Raw genomic sequence first — 18722 nt, forward strand, 5'->3', positions numbered from 1 at the left:
TTCCTTATATTTTATTTACTTATTTTTAGAGAGAGAGGAGGGGAGAAAGAGAAGGAGAGAAACATCAATGTGTGGTTGCCTCTCGCATGCCCCAACTGGGGACCTGGCCCACAAGCCAGGCATGTGTCCTGACTGGGAACTGAACTGGTGACCCTTGGTTTTGCAGACTGGCACTCGGTCCACTGAGCCATACCAGCCAGGGAGTGCTAGATCTGATTTCTTTACACTTATATGTTACATCACAGAAAAAAAATTTTAATTAGGCTATTTCTATTATTTAATCAGTCCTTTACAATCCTATATATTCTACATCTTTAAAAAGCATTATTCTGAGACCCAGAGTTTTTCACAAGAAAGGAAAGGTTCATGGTACAAAAAAAGTTAAAACCCTGGGGAAAGGCTAGTCTGTGTTTAGTGAATAGTTTATTTTCAACTTTAAGAGATTTAGTTTTTAATCACAGATTAAGTATTGATAAGCATTAACAAGTTGATGGCAGAGGCCTAAAGTCATAAAGAGGGCTGACGAGTGAACGGAGAGATTGATCAGAGCACTTGCCTATCTGCTTGCTTTCTTCTCAGAGCAAAAGAGCCTTGATTGGCAAGCTGTGAAGGGTTTTGCCCACAACTCTCACCTTCAACAGTCTGCTTTAGAATACATTTGTTATTTCTAGAACTCTTGCTGGAACCCAGCTGCTACCAGGGAAAACTTAGGTACTGTGAGATCTTCAAGAATGTACAGTTTGTTTCCCCAGCCTGCTTGTGTTGGTATAAGTCAGAACAGACCCAACGGTAAGACAAAAATCTTCTGGTTATAAGCATCAACTACTATTACTACTGTTGTTTTAGTGAGTTGCCATGTTATCAGGGAGAACTCTAATTAAGAAATAACATTGAGATTTATATTATTTCTGAGAGATTTCCAATCTGGATTTGTCTTAGCAGAAATACTGTTTAATTCTATTGTACTGTGGTTGATAAAATTTAGGTTGTTCGAGTTAAATTCTGCCTCATCTCAATGGACATACATGGCTTTGTAAGCACACATACTTTGGACACAAGTAACGTTAAATTTAATAAAGCAAATAAGGATTAATTATGAAAATACCAATAGCTTTAAAAAAATACTACTGTACATAGATGTAAAGTTGATACAAAGGCAAATGGAAAATTCTTCCTCAACGGAGGGAGAGAAAAATCCCAGTGGTCTCCATTAGATTAGGACAACTTTCTGAATCTTGAAGTCCTACAGAGATAAGTAATGAGACTACAGGTACTGTCACAGACTGACTGACTGTGTGCCCCACCCCCATTCATATGTTGAAACCTAATCTCCAATTTGTTGGTATTCAGAAGTGGGGCATTTTCGGGATGATTACTTCGTGGGAGCTCTCATGAACAGCATTAGGGTCCTTATAAGAGAAACCTCGCAGAGATCCCTGGCCCCCTCTGCCCTGTGTGGACACAGCAAGAAGGCAGTCTATGAATGAGGAAGCAGGCCCCATCAGTCACCAGGTCTGCTGGTACCTTGGTCTTGGACTTCCCTGCCTCCAGAACTGTGACAAAAATAAATCTCTGTTGTTCCTAAGGCGCCCAGTGTGTAGTATTCTGTTAGAGCAGCCAGATGGACTAAGACATGCACCAGGAGCTATGGCGTAGTTAAAAATGAAGAGGGTTCCAATACAGTGTGGTTAAAATGGTGAAGTCATTTTTATTTCAGTACTTGACAAAATACCCCATAAAAGTCAAAACTTCTACCATTATACAAAAATAGGTCTCTACAAGTGATATCTGTCATCATCACCAGTAGCAAATACATTAGGCAGAAACGGGTAACTTCAGTAGCCTTGTAAGAAAGTGCAGGACACCTCAAGCCACACATTCAGCAGTGTCAAAATGCGCAAAACTTTAATCTTTTCACCCATTTGATAAATACACCAGGTTTATAATTTAACCATTTAAATTAGCATTCCACAAATACACATGTAATTTAATGATTATTGTGCATGAATACATACACAATGCTTCTATGTACAAATTCCAGTTTGTTTTCATATGCTGGCAAGGGATTTGTATATACAATCATAAGCTGTGTTCATGTTGGTCCCATTGAATATCCACGATACAAAAGCAAAAAGAACTGTTTGATTACAAAAGGGAATTTGTTTAAAATCACTTCGACTTCAAAGGATTATCTTCTCATGCCAGCATGAAAATGAGTTGAACCTATGAGAGAAAACCAGGATACTTAAATGATTTCAAATTAGATTGTTACCAACACCAGACTAGTTCATAAAGGGCAGAAGATTACTATTACCCTCCATTTAAAAATAATGGTTTTTATTTTCCTAAAAATTCTTCATACTTGGGCAGATTTTTATTTTATTTTTAAAACTTTATTTGAGAGAGGGAGAGAGGAAAAAAAAAAACACTGATTTGTTGTTTCACTTATTTATGCATCCATTGGTTGCTTCTTGTATGTGCCCTGATGGGATTGAACCCACAACCTTGGTGTATTTGCGTATCAGGACACTGTTCTAACCATCTGAGCTACCCGGCCAGGGCCTCATTGTGCACTTCATTTTATCAATCTGCTGAATGAAAACAAGCAGGGGATCCTTTGGGGGAGGAGTGGGATCTGGGGTGAAAAGTCATGTCTTATTTTAAATTCCTAAGTCTAATCGGGTAACTCATGCACTGAATGGTAAGATTTGATTAGCCTAATGAGGAGGGTCAAGGAATTTCAAGAAGGGGAGCTAGCTGTGGGTCTCTCTAGGACACTGGCAGCGTGCCAATGGCTAAGCTGAGAGTACCTGACTGGGCAGTTCCAAGACGTCTCTGCAGTGCTTCTAGCCGAGTGATATAATCTGTCAGGGCTCTGTCAGGATCATAATTCTGAAGCTGAGAACATGCTAAGGAAGCAGGATTTAAATCAGCTGGAGGACCTGGGTACCTATGAGATGAAAAATATAAACATGAATCCAAATTATCCAGAAACAAGGCAAGTAACTAACTCACCAGCGTCCACCCTGCCCTCAAAAGGTAAGACCACTTATACACTGCCTGATCTGTATCCCCCATACTTTTGAATTTGTATTGTATAACAGAAAAAACTCCTCGATAAATTTGAAGCAGCAGCTACTAAGACATCATAAGAAGGTCCAGTACAATGCCTGTCGCAGAGGTACTCAATAAATGTTGCATATTATACAAATGCATCTTGTCATGCAGACATACGTTTTTTTTTCATAATGTCCAGAGACTATCAATTTTAGTCAATACTTTTCCCAATGCCTAACCCGTAACATTCATTAAATAATACTTGATCAGCTGTTTCTTATATCCTTGGAAACCAGTTATGTATATCACATATACCTGAAGATACACTTAATTATTTGAATGTAAAGATACCAAAACCCCAGCACTTCTCTTTCTCTATTAAGTATTAGTACATTTAACTACTTTGAGCAGGTTTGATAAAGTTCTTACCTATTTTGAAATGGTAAAGGAGACCTAGGATAGTCCAGGTCTGATCTTGAGCGATATGTAGTGTGTCTTGATTCTCCATACAGCTCCAGGCCACCAGCAGAATGATAAAATAGGTCGGTCTTTTCAGCACCTGAAGTTATGCAAAAGGTACCTCATTAAAAAGAAATTACAAGCCCTTGAAAAATGTCTAAAAAATAGATAAGGCTCAAAAGATTACTATGCTGTACTACACTAGCTCCTATTTATAGTTATTTTCAATTATTCTTGCTGCAGGAGAGGAACAACAGTAGATCTGTTACTTTAATTTTTGATGAGTACTTCTGCTAATCTAGAACTATAGCTCAAAGAAAATAAACTATTAAACTACTTAGTTATACCTAGAGATGGGGTAAAGGGTGCCTCAGTGTGTATGGTTTAGGGGAAAAGATGATATGGATTAAAAAAAAAATTAAGACTAACATAGCCAAGCCATTCTAGTAACTTTATTAGAAAAAGTTTGAAATCAAGATCTACTAACTTAAAACACAGAACTCATTATGGTACAAATTCCAGCTGTTTCAGTGTAAGCTTAGATTCATATTTCAGAACACTTTGCTGAGGACACGAAATAGATTTCCTTTTTCTCTGTTGCTCATGCTCAGCTCCTGGGAGAACACATACAGGTGGTTTAACAGCAACACATACACAGTTATGCTGTGTGTCTGCAACTCTGTGCACTCCCCTCTTTATGCCTGAAATGTTGAAACTTTTAATGTTTGTTTCCACTTCTAGGTGTAGAGAGAAGGAATTTTAACTGTCAGCCATTAATTGGTAAACTCAGAAACCTGACTGAATATGCCTAAATTTCAAAAACCTCAAACTGTAACTCTTTCATGACTGAGAACAGCAAGCCTATCTGGAACCACAGCCTTAAATGCACTCGTAAGAAGAGCAGGTTATGGAGCAGGACTGCCAGGGTTCAATGCTGCTCTTCCACCTCCTCTTGGGTAACCTGAGGCAAATGACAGGTGCTTCTCATGCCTCAGTTTTTCATCGTAAAGTGATAACAGTAACTCTACCTGCATCACAGGATTGGGAGAATACATTAGAATACATGGAAAAAGGAGGGCCTAGTGCAGACTAAATACTCCACAAAAATCAGCTATTATTACTCTTTAAAACAGTGAGGTCCTCAGCTTTTTTAGTTATAAGGGGTCTCTGTCTTTGGACATTATTTGGAAGGTATGACACATGCAGTAATTTTAGACAATCATAAGCAGAAGAAAAAATTCTATTTTGACTTCACCTGGATGCAGTCCAAAGCTATCCCTGTTAATATTGATGGAACCAGAACTTGTGACTCGATGCCAACGTCGAACCAAAAATTTCATTCTAAAAAATATCCCAGAAAAAAATAATGTAGAGTATAAATACACACTTCACACAAAAAAAATCAAGTCATACATCTAAATATGGTGTGAAACAAGTTTCAAAATCTTATGACTGCCTAATCCAAAACTATGCAAATGTCCCCTTGGTGTGTGGCAAAATTAACTAGAGGAGAAGAACAGGTCTTTCCCAGAGGGGCCAAAGGTCTCTTGTGCTGCCAGCATCAGCCCTGCTTTAGGGGAAATGTGGCACAAGAGATGCAGGGCAAAAGTAGAGAAAAGAAAAGTGGAAGGGCCAAGAATGGGTGAGAAGTAATGAAAAGAGGAGAAAAGAATGTGGACTAAAGGGCAGATGAAATGGAGAGAGAATAAAAGACTCTGAAACTGGCAGGAAGCATGAGTGGGGGTGGGGGAAGCTGGAGGGGGAGTGAGGCCATGTCATCAGGGGTGGGAAACAATGCTGGCTTCAAAAGGGATAGGGTGGCTGTAGCGAGTTGCTACCTGCCTGGTCCTGGCACAAGCTTTCTGAAGCACTGATTTTGATTTCATAATTCCAATCAGTTTCACGGCTCAGTTTTAGGATGGTCAAAATACAATGAACATTTAAGAGGAAAAGAAAAAGAAGGAGGCAGAGTGAAGTCATTCAATGGCCACTGGCTCTCATGTAGAATTCCCAAATTTTTCTAATCAAACGCAATGGTTAATGCCTGGGACCTGCCACTTAGCGTCTTCTAACTTGTGGGCATATTACTCTTCCCCACTAGGACTGGGCTGCCTTCAGGGACTTAATTCCATTCAAGGTGTACAAGGTCATGAAGAGAGGAACTGGAAGTTCTACCACTACTGGCTCTGCAACCTCTCACTGGCTCGATTTCCTCATCTGTAAAATGACATTCTGAACTACGTGATCTCAGACAGCTCCTAGTTAGAAAACTATAAGTCATATTTAAAAAAAAAAAAAGGGCAAAACCCCTGAAGATGCATCAGACGTGATCTGTTAGGAACACTTTAAAAATCAAATTCCTTTGCGATTGTGTAGCTCCCACAGAAGTAAAAGGGAAGGGAAGCGTGCAGAAGCCTAGGGTGCCGGGTATGTACCACTCACGTCAGGACTGCAGTGGCCAGGGGCCCAAGGTAGCATGAGTCCTGACTCCATTTCAACCAGACAGAGAAACAAGCACCACAGTTCCTAGCTTGGAACTGCTGGAGAGAGAGTGATGAAAGCAGCAGCAGAGTCCAAAGCCCTAAAGGCTAATCTGTGGCCTGATGCAGAGTTAGGCCAGGGCTTTCTGTAGCTGAGCCCCAGGTGGGTTTAGAAAAGGAGAAAATGAATGCATGGTATGGCCCTGGCCGGGTGGCTGAGTTGTTCCGTACACCAAAAGGTTGTGGGCTTGATTCCCGGGCAGGGCACATACCTAGGTTGCTGGTTCAGTCCCAGTGGGGCATGAAACACAGGCAACTGATCGATGTTTCTCTCTCTCTCTCTCTCTCTCAAATAAACAAACGTATTCTCGGGTGAGGATTTAAAAAAAAAAAAAGAAAATAAATGTATGTCACAGACTAAGGAATTTTTCAAACACCGCCTCTCCCCCATCTATATGTCTGAACTAGTTCAAGGGCTTATTTAGATTTAGGGGGGAAAAAGACAGTCTAGATTGGATGTGCCAGCTCTGAGTCAGCAGCTGCCTGCACCTGGGATGGCCCTTTTCCCAGGGTCTCTAGAGGACAACCTACAGTAACCCTAATAAAGGAATGGAAAGTGAGAAAGGAGCAGGCATGTTTTAGTAAACGCCTCCTGCTATCTGTATACAGAGCACTACAGGCAGAGACAAGAGTCTATTAAAATGAACTTTATTTCAAGTACTTCACCTGGAAATTGCCATGGACACTCTGACAGCCGACCGAAACCTGGTGAAGCCCTTTGGACGGTTGGTGATCCCCTCCAGACCCGTGAAGGCTGGCTGCCCCCCCATCCGGGCGAGCAGAGCCAGGGTGGCTTCTTCACATTCCTGGAAGCCACCCAGTAACAGCAGCAGGTATTTCTTCTGATAAATGAGAGCTTTCCGAAAACTTTCTGCCCTCAGGTATTTGCCATAAATTCTCTTCATTTAAAGAAGGGAAGAGCAGAAAGACATTATTAAGAAGTTATTCAAATTGTTCTCTAGGGGAAAATAATCTAGATTTTATTTTTAAAATAGTAGTAGTAGTAGTAGTAGTAGTAGTAGTAGTAGTAGTAATAGAAGAAGAATGGCAGGTACCCTATCACTGTTTTCTGCCTTAACAGCAAAGTTGAAAGGAAAGATAATTAATTTTAACCTTACACATCTGCCTTTTTTTAGTCAAAGGAATCTGAACACTAACCTTATAGTTATGCTTTTTATTTTGGATATTAGCCCATATTCACGGTATTATTGCAGAAGTTTTTGCCATTCCACTATTGTCTGAGTTTTTAATTTTAATAGTATAGAACTACTTTTATTATGGTCTCTGATCTACTTAACCTTTTCATTGTTAATGTTTTCTGTCCCTTGAAGAGTCATAAATTTATGTTACTCTGTAGTTGGAATAAATTTGTCTTTCTTTTTGTTTTGGATTTTATGTTAACTGATAAAGGTAGTTGTGCTACAATATTCATTATTAGTCAGTAGAGAGGCTATTAAGAGAGCCTACCATCTTATCAAGCATGATGATCTACTATTGACAGTAGTAGAGTTTTTTTTGTTGGGAGCTGAAAAGATAACTTTCAGTTGCTCATTAGGGATGAAGGCGTGAGACTGTGGGAAGTAGAACCATGAGCTCAGGTGCTGCCAACTGTGACCATGAATAGAGCTTACTCTGGTCCCAGATCTGGGCATGCCTCACCACAATTTTTTTGTGACCAGCTGGAGAACTGCACTCATGACAGAGACTGAATAAAGAGATCTAGACACACAGTCTGAGTGCCACCTAAAATTAGTCTGTAGAATGAAGGTCAGTGAGAGATGAAACAAAGCAAAAAGAGAAACCCAGCTTTGCCTGGTATATGTTTAGATGGAAGGGGCTTCCTACCTTTATAGTGGCATGCTCAGAGTCAGGGCTCAGAGTCTGAAGTGAAGCTTCATTTCTTAGTTCAGCTTTCAGTTTGTATACTTCAGCTTCTGCTCTCTTCAAGGCTTTTTGAAGAGTCAACTTTTCTCTGTTCCAGACTTCTTTTTCAGAAGCAATGATGGCTTCAATGTTGGCACCTCCACTGAATGAAAACCTAGAAGACTGTAGAGACCAGAGCCTACTTAATTGATTTCTAAGAGCAAGTCTCTAAAGAAAAACCTCATTTAAACATATTAGAGGTATCACTATGGGAGATATAGAAGTTTCAGCCTTCCAACCTCAGATAGGGAACATTCAAAGCCAACCTCAACAGACATTAGAGAATATACAGTAACTTTAAGTATACGGTCCTTTGCAACGAAAAATCTTTGAAAAAGCCCAAGCCCCAAGAGGAGGTACTTAGATTTAGCAAAACTTTGAACTGAAAAAGTCTAGAGATTTAATAGGTGGACATCTGGTTCCAAATGCTGAATTTGGACCTGTAATAGTCCACTGAAGAAACAGGAAAAACCACCTGGCATGTACCCAGGGAGGTGGATCCTACAGATATTGTATAGGTGTGCTATTGTGTATCTGACTGCACAGCTGTATTACAGGTCTTCCCTATCTTCATGTTGGGTAATGACAGAAGCTAGCCATTATTTTTTGAAGTTCTTCAATGAAAAAAATACTAAATAAGTCCCCAAAATAGTTTATTAGATTGAAGTATATAATTTAATGACATCTTTCACTTGAGTTATGAACATAATAATGGATATATAACTAATGAGAACAGCCAGAATTCAAATTTGAACATTTCTTTAACATGTGTCTGTTGTTGGTTCATAGGTAGCAAAGTAGCTGACTTTGGAGACAAGTAGATCTTGGTTTCACTACTGACTTCTGTTTTCTCATGTCAAGGCTGCTGGGCATAAATTAGAGATCTAAATGTATAAAACCAGAATCTGGCACAGAGAAGCCTCCCAATAAATAACAGCTACTATTATTGTCATTCCTACAAAATCTTCCAATGATCCTACTAAGAATCAGATACTTAATATTTTTACATTAGCAGGGGTAAGAACTGAAAGTAGATAGAAGAAACATGTGGCCATGCTAAAAATAAACGTACATAATCTCTGCCAACTCCTGTCTGTCGATACCACCTGATCTGCTCTTCCAGCTTCATAACCAGGTTTCTTAAATCATTCTTTTCTTCGGTCAGTTGGCTGATATGTCCTGTTAGTTCAGCACTTCGTCTCAGTAGTCTTCCAGTCAATGAGACACAAGAGGTACGTGGGGACACTAAGCTAGGCTAGAAAGATAAAACAGACATAAGATTGCATAAACACTAACATTTATAAATAGTGTACACAAAATGTGGACAGCACGAAGAACAACAATTTCATGAAGAAGTGGTATTTGTTTTGAGCCTTAAATAATAAATAGGAATTTGCCAGGCAGGAAAGACAGGAGGGATATATTAAGCAGAAGAAACAGTGTGCGTAAAGGCACAAAGGCTTGAGCAAGAGTGTGATTTTAGGGAACTACAGCTGCTTGATAAGGCTAGAGTACAGGCTGCCTTCAGTTTATGGATAACAGACTTAAATGTAGGCAGTGGAGAGCCATGAAGGGCTTTAGGCATGAGCACGCCACAAACAAAATCTACATGTCAGAAATATTCTCTTGGTAAGAGTGTGTAAAGTAGATTAGATCAGCAAAGATAAATCCTGGTATCAATCTAGGTGAGAAATGTGAAGGCCTGAATGAAAGCAATGACCATGGCACATAGGACAGATGGTTAGGAGGCGAAGGCACAGGACTCAGTGACTGCTCTGGGGACTTCCAGCTTTCTAAACTGCTACTATCATGAGAGAAATGTGGGTTTGGGACAAGAAGCAGAAAAGGGAAAAAAAGCTCAGTTTGGAATGTCTTTGTGAGGTTCCTAAGGGGTCACTTTGGGGTACACTTTCCCAAAGAAAGACATCTAATAATGAATTGAAAATATAAACCTGGACCACAGGACAAAGGTAGTCCACTAGAATGTAAGCTCCATAAGGGTGAGATTTTTAATCAGATTTATCTACTGTATCTCCAGAACCAGATAATACCTGGCACATAACAGGTGCCCAATGTAAGTATTTGTTCAATAAATAAGTCTACTGAGAAACTCAGGCTGTATACATGAATAAGCTTTCATAGCTACAGTTAGAGAAAAAAAAGGATGCGGATAGGAGGAAGAGGAACTCATGAAGGAGACTGATGAAAGAATGGAAGAAATGAGAGACTACTGACACAAAAGTAAGGAAAGAGTAAGTTTTTAAGATGGAAGAGGTAGTGTCAAATGCTACAAAGACAAAGGTCAAGGAAGCCAGGGGCTGAAAAGAGTCACCAGGTGAGCCAGTAGTGAAGGCACTGGTAACATTCATGGAGTGCTGAGGGCAGCAGCCAGATGAATCTTTCAAGAAACTTGGCTATCATGATACAAGAGGTCCGCATAATTATTCAATAATAATAAGGAAAGTTAATTTCCTCAAGCTTTCACCAACTTTTATTGGTGGAAGCAAATATTATCAATATTTAAAACAAATGAAAAGGTAAAAGTAAAACTCTTTAGAAAATAGTGCCAGTTTCAAACGAGTATATAGTTTCCATTAAACCTTTGCTCTCGATACTTTACAAAGAGTTTTTTAACGCATACCTCTTTGCCTGGCTGGCCAGTTAATTTTTGTAGATGTAAAATAATTTCATCAATATTTTCATGAACCCAAATGAAATCTTCATCATCTGCTGTTTCAAACTGTAGTCTTAAAAACAAACAAACAAACAAAAAAGTCAAAACATCTCAATCAGCGGTACTGGCTGGCACAAACATGGATGGGGCGACATTGCTTCACCTATCACTTCTCCTTTACATTAGGTGTTCTCTCTCGATCAAGGTGTTAACATTTTTGTTTTCAGGTGTATGAGTTCTGTTAGACAATATCACTCCTAGTGTAAGCTGGCATTAATTTAAAACTTTCAATTCCCCACCCTTGACTAGCTGTTAGTGAGGAGAAGATTCTGTCCAGCTGTCTAAGAATGCTCTTTCCAATGGTTAGGCAGAAAGGTCAAACCTATTGGAGGCTTTCTGGGCTAGGTGCTGTAGTTTTGAAGCCATATGTTGAAGCTTTTGTTTGATCATTTCTAATTCATGATTATAGCCATTTCCTTCTCCATTCAGGTCAATCAGTTTAGGATAGCTTGATTCCTTTGACTCTCCTTCTATTTTCTGTTGAAGAACCCAATTTCTAGTGCGATCATTGGTTAAATTCCATGTGGTTGGCTGCAATTTTGAACAGAAAAAGAAAAAGCAGTAATTATAAATGAACAGCATTCTTTCTTAAGGGAACACAATTTACAGTAAGCTCTCACTTAATGTTGTTGAGAGGTTCTGTGGCTTAAAGTAAAATAATGTATAATGAGACCAATTTTGCCACAGGTTAACTGGTATAAACAAGAGTTTTAAGTTCGTCCTGCATCTCATCAATGTTATAACAAAATGAGATTGAATGGAATGATGTTATTTGAAGACTTGCTGTATTATTTATACTCCAAAGAAACATCAGAAAATTTTGTTTTAAAATGATTTGTACATAACTATTTAAATAATTTAATGCAGTATCAAAATTATATGATCAAAGGGCTGCAATATTCTTTTAAAATATTTGAAAAGAGTGTCAATTTACCTCATTAAGATTCTGATACAGAATTCTGCTTTCTCGTTTTTCTTCTCGTTCTAGTTCTTGCTTCTGGAATTCCTGCATAATTCCTTGCAGTCGCTTTCCTTCAAGGTCTAACTTATAAACTTGTTGCCTCTTCTCTTCCAGCTGGCGCTGAAGATCTTCCACTTTGGCCTGGAGCTCATGCATTTTTTTCTGTCCCTCAGTGTTGGCCTCTTGTTCTGTCTGCAACGTTTTCCTGTGAACCTGCCTGTCCTTTTCCATTTGCTGTCTTGTCTGCAAGGAATCCAGTTTGTATTTCTCAGTCTCATTTAACAATTCTACTATGCGGCCGTGTTTCTCCTCCAGCTGTTGCTGCAGCTCTCGGAGGAGGTCCTCAGCGGGCAGCGAGGGCCGGGGCTGCCCAGCGTCACCGCTGCTCCCCCGCAGCTGCGCGCGCAATTCCCGCTCCCTGTCCAGGGCGCTGCTCATTTCCCGAATCCGAATTTTCTCAGATTCAAGGAGCACCTGAAGCTCTAAGTTGCGGTCTCGTTCTTCTGCTAGCTGGGCATCATGTAGCATTCTTTGTGATTCTATTTCCTGCCGACATTCGGTTAGTAGCTGTTTCTGTTGTTCCAAAAGTTGATTTAGCTGAATGTTCCTTTGTTTCTGACCCTCCAGTGAAAATTTCAGATCCTTGTAGGAGAAAATGATTTAAAGAATTTGTTACAATTATTAAAAATACTTTATAAGTACACAATTGTGCTTTTATTAATATTAAGTTGGTAGTATTTGGTAATAGCATTGATTATCCAGTTTATTAACTTAAATTTTCAGTGATTAGAGCATTATTATTTGGATAGGTGAATATAAACAAAAGATAGCTAAAGTAAGTAATACTTTCTTTCCTAATATTAATCATATCTGGTTTAGGAATGATAAACAGGGCCTATTTCTTCTCATATAATGTGACATGAGTTCCTGAAAAACTGTGTTTTCCAATATCACTTACTAAAAACAATAGGGGAAAGTCAGGGTTAGGGGCAAACTACTCAAGACCTATGCAAATTTGTAATGATAAAAAATGGTAGTCAGTATCTGAGGAGATGACATGCCTTTGACAGGCAGAGGGCTCACTAAGCTTGCAGGCTACCATGGTAGACATTAAAAAATAACCCTCAAAAGTAATAGGGCAGCAATATAGGCTACACAGATTTTTATGGTTTCCTTTATTTATTAAATTTTTTATTTATTGATTTCAGTGAGTGGGGGGAGACAGAGAGAGAGAGAGAGAGAGAGAGAGAGAGAGAGAGAAACACTGACTTATTGTTTCACTTACTGATGCATTCATTGGTTGATTCCTGTATCTGCCCTGACCAGAAATAAAACCCGCAACCTGGCATATTGGGATGATGCTCTAGCCAACTGAGCTACCCAGCCAGGGCGTACAGAGATTTTTAGCACCGGAATAGCCAGCGAGTACTGGGGCATGTGGACAGAAGAGCTCTGAGCCAGTGGGGCTGGCATTCAAGTGCACACTGTGTGCAGCACCACTTGCCATGAGTTGAGATCTGTGCAAAGCTGGGAGAGAGTCCAGAGGGAAGGGACTCATTTTAAATTTTCTTAAACTATAGCAGTAGGGGCTCCTGCTGCCAGAAAAGAATCACTGCTCCCCTTCACTATGAGAACACAGGAACCAAAACTACTTCTGCATACAACTGACATGACTGCTCTATTTATCAAATTATATATGCACTAATTTAAATTCCCAAAACACATGTTGCAGGAGAGCAGTCTGTATCCATCCTTGATGTATCAAAACAAAAAAAAGCACCACACTACTAGCATTTCCTAGTCTAGTTTAGATAACATTATAATAGTATCCAATACAGAGCAAACAACGCATAAAGAGTTCAAAGTTGACATTTTAGAAAGAGAAAAGTCTCTAGACTCATTTTCCTATTGTTTTGGATTTTCTACAGATATTTAAAGACAGAGATAAGAATACCTCAAGTTCCTCTTTATCCCGTTCTTCACTGCATCCCAATCTGGCTTTCTCTTTTTCCAAAGCCCACTGGAGCTCTCTGGATTTTTTCTGTTCACTTGCTAATGTGTCATTAAGCAAATGTACTTCATCTGTTTTATCTTTAATTTCCAACCTAAATCAGAGAGACAAATAAACTTTCCTAAAACTACTTTGATTATATAGTGGGAGAAAGAAGAGTACAGCTTCCAATGAAAAGTAGAGGCATATAATAAATAAGCTAATAAGAAAATATAAACATGTAAAGACTAAAAATTGTTGACTGTGGTTCATTTCAACTTTACTGTTTCTAACAGTATACCTATCAGTTATTTACCATTCCAAACAGTTTATTGTTACAAAATAATAACAATTTTCCCTTGTCTTTTGCCTAACATGGAAAATACCATGTGTTTGTTTATGTGTGAAAACAATGTTCAAAATAAAGACTGTGCTTGTAATGTGTTCTTAGTAAGCAGAGTATCTCAGTATTTACATCAACAAGCTGATTCCTTTTACAGGCATTATCTCTTAAAGCATTTTACATATATTAGCTAACTGAACCATGGATTCTATTGAGATAATAAGTACCATTTCAAATTACTTGGTCAAATATATGAAATAAAGGTCAAAATTATATACCTTATATAAAAAGTCTCAAACAAAATGGAAGCCAGAGTAGAGAACATGCCAATACCTAATCATGAGTTTATTATATGGAAATATTTGTTGTTTTCCTTTCCACTGAGTTACTCCTATAAATAACAAGGTTTCACATTATTTAAACATCATGTGTGATGTTATGTTTTTATAAGATCTTCACAATGTCTGTGATAAAATTATTTCAATTTCTTCACTAATGCAAGTAGTTAATAAGACATACCGGAATGCCTCCAGTTCCTTTAGGTGCTTATGCTGTGCCTTAAGGGTTGTTTCCAGTTCCAGCTTAGTCAGTGCAAACTCACTCTTCAGTTCAGCAACCAACATTTTCTCAGAACTCAGCTGTTCCTGTAGCCCTGCTGCTCTGTCTTTCGCATTGCTGAGCTCCACCTGCATCTCCAGCATTTGTGACTGCTTCTGCTGTATGTTATATTCCAGGAGTTCTAAATGGAAAATTATTCATATTTAAAGTGTGATCTAGCGACTCATATTTGGTTTATAAATATTTTGTTGATAAGAAATGATTTGTAATTTAGGAGGTTAATACAAAGCAAATGAAAATATTACAGTCCCAAAGTTAGCAATACATGTAAGTACATTTTATGCATATTTTCCTCATAGTCCTAATGGTCAACATTTCAGAACTATAAATATATTGGATGATAAAAGTTTAATAGATTTGAAATAAATAGAAACCTGTATTTGTTCATCCAGAAGTTTTATACCTCACATTAAAAAAGTCCAATGGTTTTTGATAGTCACACGAAGTAACTACAGGAGTTACCCATGTAACTATGACTACAATGATCAGCACTGCTGGCTTGTTTGGTTCAGCCCTCCTTCGTAGATAGTCCCCAGTAACTGTACTAGACAAGTGGGATGTCCACACCTCAATTACAATCATGTTTTTTTTTTTCTTTAAAAACCAACCAAACCCTTGCTACATGTCTGTTACAATGAAAACAAACTGAAATATTTAAATCCCCAGGTGTAATAAATTAAAGAAGTTAAAAAATATGCATCAGAATCCCATTTTTGTGAAAGATATGAACTTATATACATATACACATTAAAAAGGTCTGAAGAAATAGTTACTTGGGTATTATTTTAGGATTCAGGAGCTTCTAGTTTTACTCTATTCTTTTATTTCTCTATTCTACCACAAATGTCATTTTTTTTGCACAAGACCTTTGTATTCATAAAAACAATTTTGACTTGTCTATGTCCCTTCTTTCAACTCATTAAAAAATTTTTTTATTGTTTACACTATTACAGATGTCCCCATTTTCCCCACCTCCCCCCCGCCCACCCTCACCTGCCCCTCTCTCTGGCCATCACCACACTGCTGTCTATGTCCATGGGTCCTGCATATATACTCTTTGGCTGACCCCTTCCCCTTCTTTCAGCCAGTGCCCCCCCCGCATTCTACCATAAATGTATTTTTAACTTAAAAACTTTCATTTAATTAATCACTTCACATTACAACTCTTATTATTGATGTTAGGAGACAGAAATAACTTGAATTTAGAAGACAGTCATGTTAATTCAGGCTTTTAAAACTATTTCTTAGGGAGGCTAAGAATCTACATATATAAATATGTATGTATGTATATGAAAGTAAGTTTCCACATGGGGTTTTATTTAACTTAAGTAAATTAATACTAAATTATCTAAAATAATCTTCAGTTTATTTTATGTCCTAAGATAAAGGATATATTTAATTTGTGATCTCGTTATGCCTGTTTTCTTTTAAATATTTAAAAATATTAAAAATCTTCAGCTTTTCAATGACAAATGTAAGACTATGCTATAACCTTAAAAATTTGCAAAAGGATGTTTTTACCATTATAGTAAACAAAACTGAAGACAAAGATATGTGTCTTCACTAGACATGATGAAAATTAGATTTCATTTTAACCTCAAATGATTTCTATCTGCAACTCCAAATTAAGAGATACCCTCCGCCCCCCATTGAAAATGGGGAAGAGATCTGAAGAAGCATCACAAAAGCAGAAATCCACTAAACCACTACAGTACTCAGCAAATGTAAATTAAAACCATGGTAACAATACACTGCACACCCACCAGATGGCAACAAAGGACTGACAGTAACAACTCTTGGCCAAGATGTGAAGCAACAGAACTCTCACGCACTGCTAGCAAGTGCACGAAATGATGTGACCACTCTGGAAACAGTTTGGCATTATTTAACAAATTTGAAGATATACATTTCATAACCCAGCAATTCCACTCCTGGGTCTATACCCAGGAAAGTCATGCATGTATGCATCAGAAACACGGTCTACAAGATAAACTGTGAAATAATCACACACAGGAATACTGTACAGTAAAAAAAATGAGTGAACTAGAGGTAACTATACTAACTTAGAAGAATGTTATAGAAAGGTGAAAGAAGCAAGACAGTGATAAAGTTCAAAAGCTGGAAATCTTTAAACTTATATGGTTTAGGAATATATAAACAGGTAGTAAAACAATAACAAAAAATCAAGATAATGGTCACTTCTAGGTTACCAGAGCAGTGGGTGTTGGGAAGGGGGCTTCAGGGATACTTGGCATAGGTGATGTTTCCACTCTCATTTGATTTGTTATATTGTACATTTTTGCATTTGTACTTTTTTGAATGCATGTTATAGTTCAAAATTAAAGAGGATTAATAAAGACATATTTACTTTCACTGTGGATTTCCTTTTCTTTTAGATTATCCTCATAAAGAGCTTCAAAACAAAGAACAATAATGAACAATGTGCTAAACAATGTGGGTCAAGGCAATGGTTGTTCATTTTATATTAAATATATCTGTTTGTGTGTCAGAAAATTGGTCTCTTTGATTAAAATATTTTTAAAAATAATTTGTTTGTTTATTTATTTTTAGAGAGAGGGGAAAGGAGAGGGAGAGAAACATCACTGTGTGATTGCCTCTCACTCGCGCACCCAACTGGGGACCTGACATGCAACATAGTTATGCGCCCTGACTGGGAATCGAACCAGTGACTCTGGGTTCACAGGCCGACGCTCAGTCCACTGAGCCACAGCAGCCAGGTGATTAAAATGTTTTTTAAGAGTCATTGTCATACTCTTTCCAGACATAGCTAGCAAAAGGTGTTTTCAAGCTCTACAGGACATAAAGCAAAATCCTTTGATATTTTAAAGCAGGTCCTTACTAGGCTGTCACACACAACACTTCTTCTTTGCAGTGATTAGACAATAACTCCCTCTCCTCCACAACCACCACTTCTTCCCAATTTCAAGAACTTATGCTTTTAAGATGGAGCAATAAGCTTACGTGGCATAGCAAGACTAGGCATTACCTATTTATTTTATTTCTGTTCCCAAAGCTAAATAGGCATTTGTACCTTGTTAGAGAACCCTAATGTAAATCACTATTTTTCAACTCTAAAAACATAAAAACTGTATTTTTAATCTGTGTTTGGGACTCCGTGTATGCAGAGGACCATCTTAAGGTATTCTCACATTTTTGACTGCATGAGTAGTTGTCACCCCCAACCCCACACTGTTCGAGGATCAACTGTGCGTGTGTAAAATATTTAAATATATATGCACACACAGATATACAGGGTGGGGCAAAAGCAGGTTTACAGCTGTTCGTATGGAAAACAATACAATCATTAATAAGTAATAATACAAGAATAAACTGTGTCTTGCATACACACAACTGTAAACCTACTTTTCCCCCAACTTGTATATAAACAGATATATACATATACATATGTTTAAAACCACCTGGACAATCCTTTAACCCCTAGGGTAATTAATGTAGGTTTGCTCTCTGACATGAGAATGAGAAAACGATGTGACTAAGAAGAAATGTGTTTTAACTGAACAATAAGGGAGACACTGTGAAACGTTTTCACCTCTCCGTGTTACCGTAGGAGCCCATAATACGGCGCACCTTGGCTTGGTGGATCCTCTTGTTCTCTTTTCAGAGTCATTTTTCTACCACTCATCTGAGCACGCAGTGCCTGAATTTCAGATAACAAACTCCTTCGATCTGCTTTCTGGAAGCATTCCATAGCTGCTTGATATTCAATATTCTGTAGCAATGCAAAGTAAAAAATCAAGTGAAGACAGTTATAAAGCCAACAAAATTAACAATCAGGAATCTAAAGAATGAATGAAACAGACATGCTAAAATTTTGAAAATAAATTGATTTTCTCTTTCTCTACATTAGGATTTACTTCTCGTTACTAATCTTTACATTTATTTTGAAATTCTTCAAACACACTAGACAACATAAAGGATAATATAATAAACAGCCATGTACTTAGCCTAAGAAGTAGCACCTGCACAATTAAAGCCCCTGTGTACAACTCCCTGAATACATTCTCTGCACCACCTGCTCAAGAAATAACCAAATTCTGTCTTATTTTCAGGTGCTC

General features: G+C 38.0%; 1 protein-coding gene across 5 annotated transcripts in view; it reads right to left on the bottom strand.

The window, feature by feature from the left end:
* Positions 1-1685: 1685 nt before the first annotated feature.
* The window catches only part of AKAP9 (A-kinase anchoring protein 9), a 165338-nt gene continuing 148301 nt past the window's right edge, over positions 1686-18722 (bottom strand). For all 5 annotated transcript variants that reach the window (XM_090287252.1, XM_090287253.1, XM_090287251.1 and 2 more), the window contains 13 exons: positions 18235-18376; positions 14527-14746; positions 13629-13779; positions 11648-12316; positions 11036-11244; positions 10621-10726; positions 9052-9234; positions 7902-8102; positions 6723-6955; positions 4772-4857; positions 3487-3616; positions 2811-2950; positions 1686-2223 (listed from right to left, as the gene is read on the bottom strand). In XM_090287252.1, the coding sequence (XP_090143378.1) occupies positions 2189-2223; positions 2811-2950; positions 3487-3616; positions 4772-4857; positions 6723-6955; positions 7902-8102; positions 9052-9234; positions 10621-10726; positions 11036-11244; positions 11648-12316; positions 13629-13779; positions 14527-14746; positions 18235-18376 (2505 nt within the window). In that variant the 3' untranslated portion in view covers positions 1686-2188. The remainder of the gene's footprint in view (positions 2224-2810; positions 2951-3486; positions 3617-4771; positions 4858-6722; positions 6956-7901; positions 8103-9051; positions 9235-10620; positions 10727-11035; positions 11245-11647; positions 12317-13628; positions 13780-14526; positions 14747-18234; positions 18377-18722) is intronic.

This window comes from Furipterus horrens, unplaced genomic scaffold (genome assembly GCF_987537825.1).
Source record: "Furipterus horrens unplaced genomic scaffold, mFurHor1.1.pri manual_scaffold_9, whole genome shotgun sequence".
NCBI lineage: Eukaryota > Metazoa > Chordata > Mammalia > Chiroptera > Furipteridae > Furipterus > Furipterus horrens.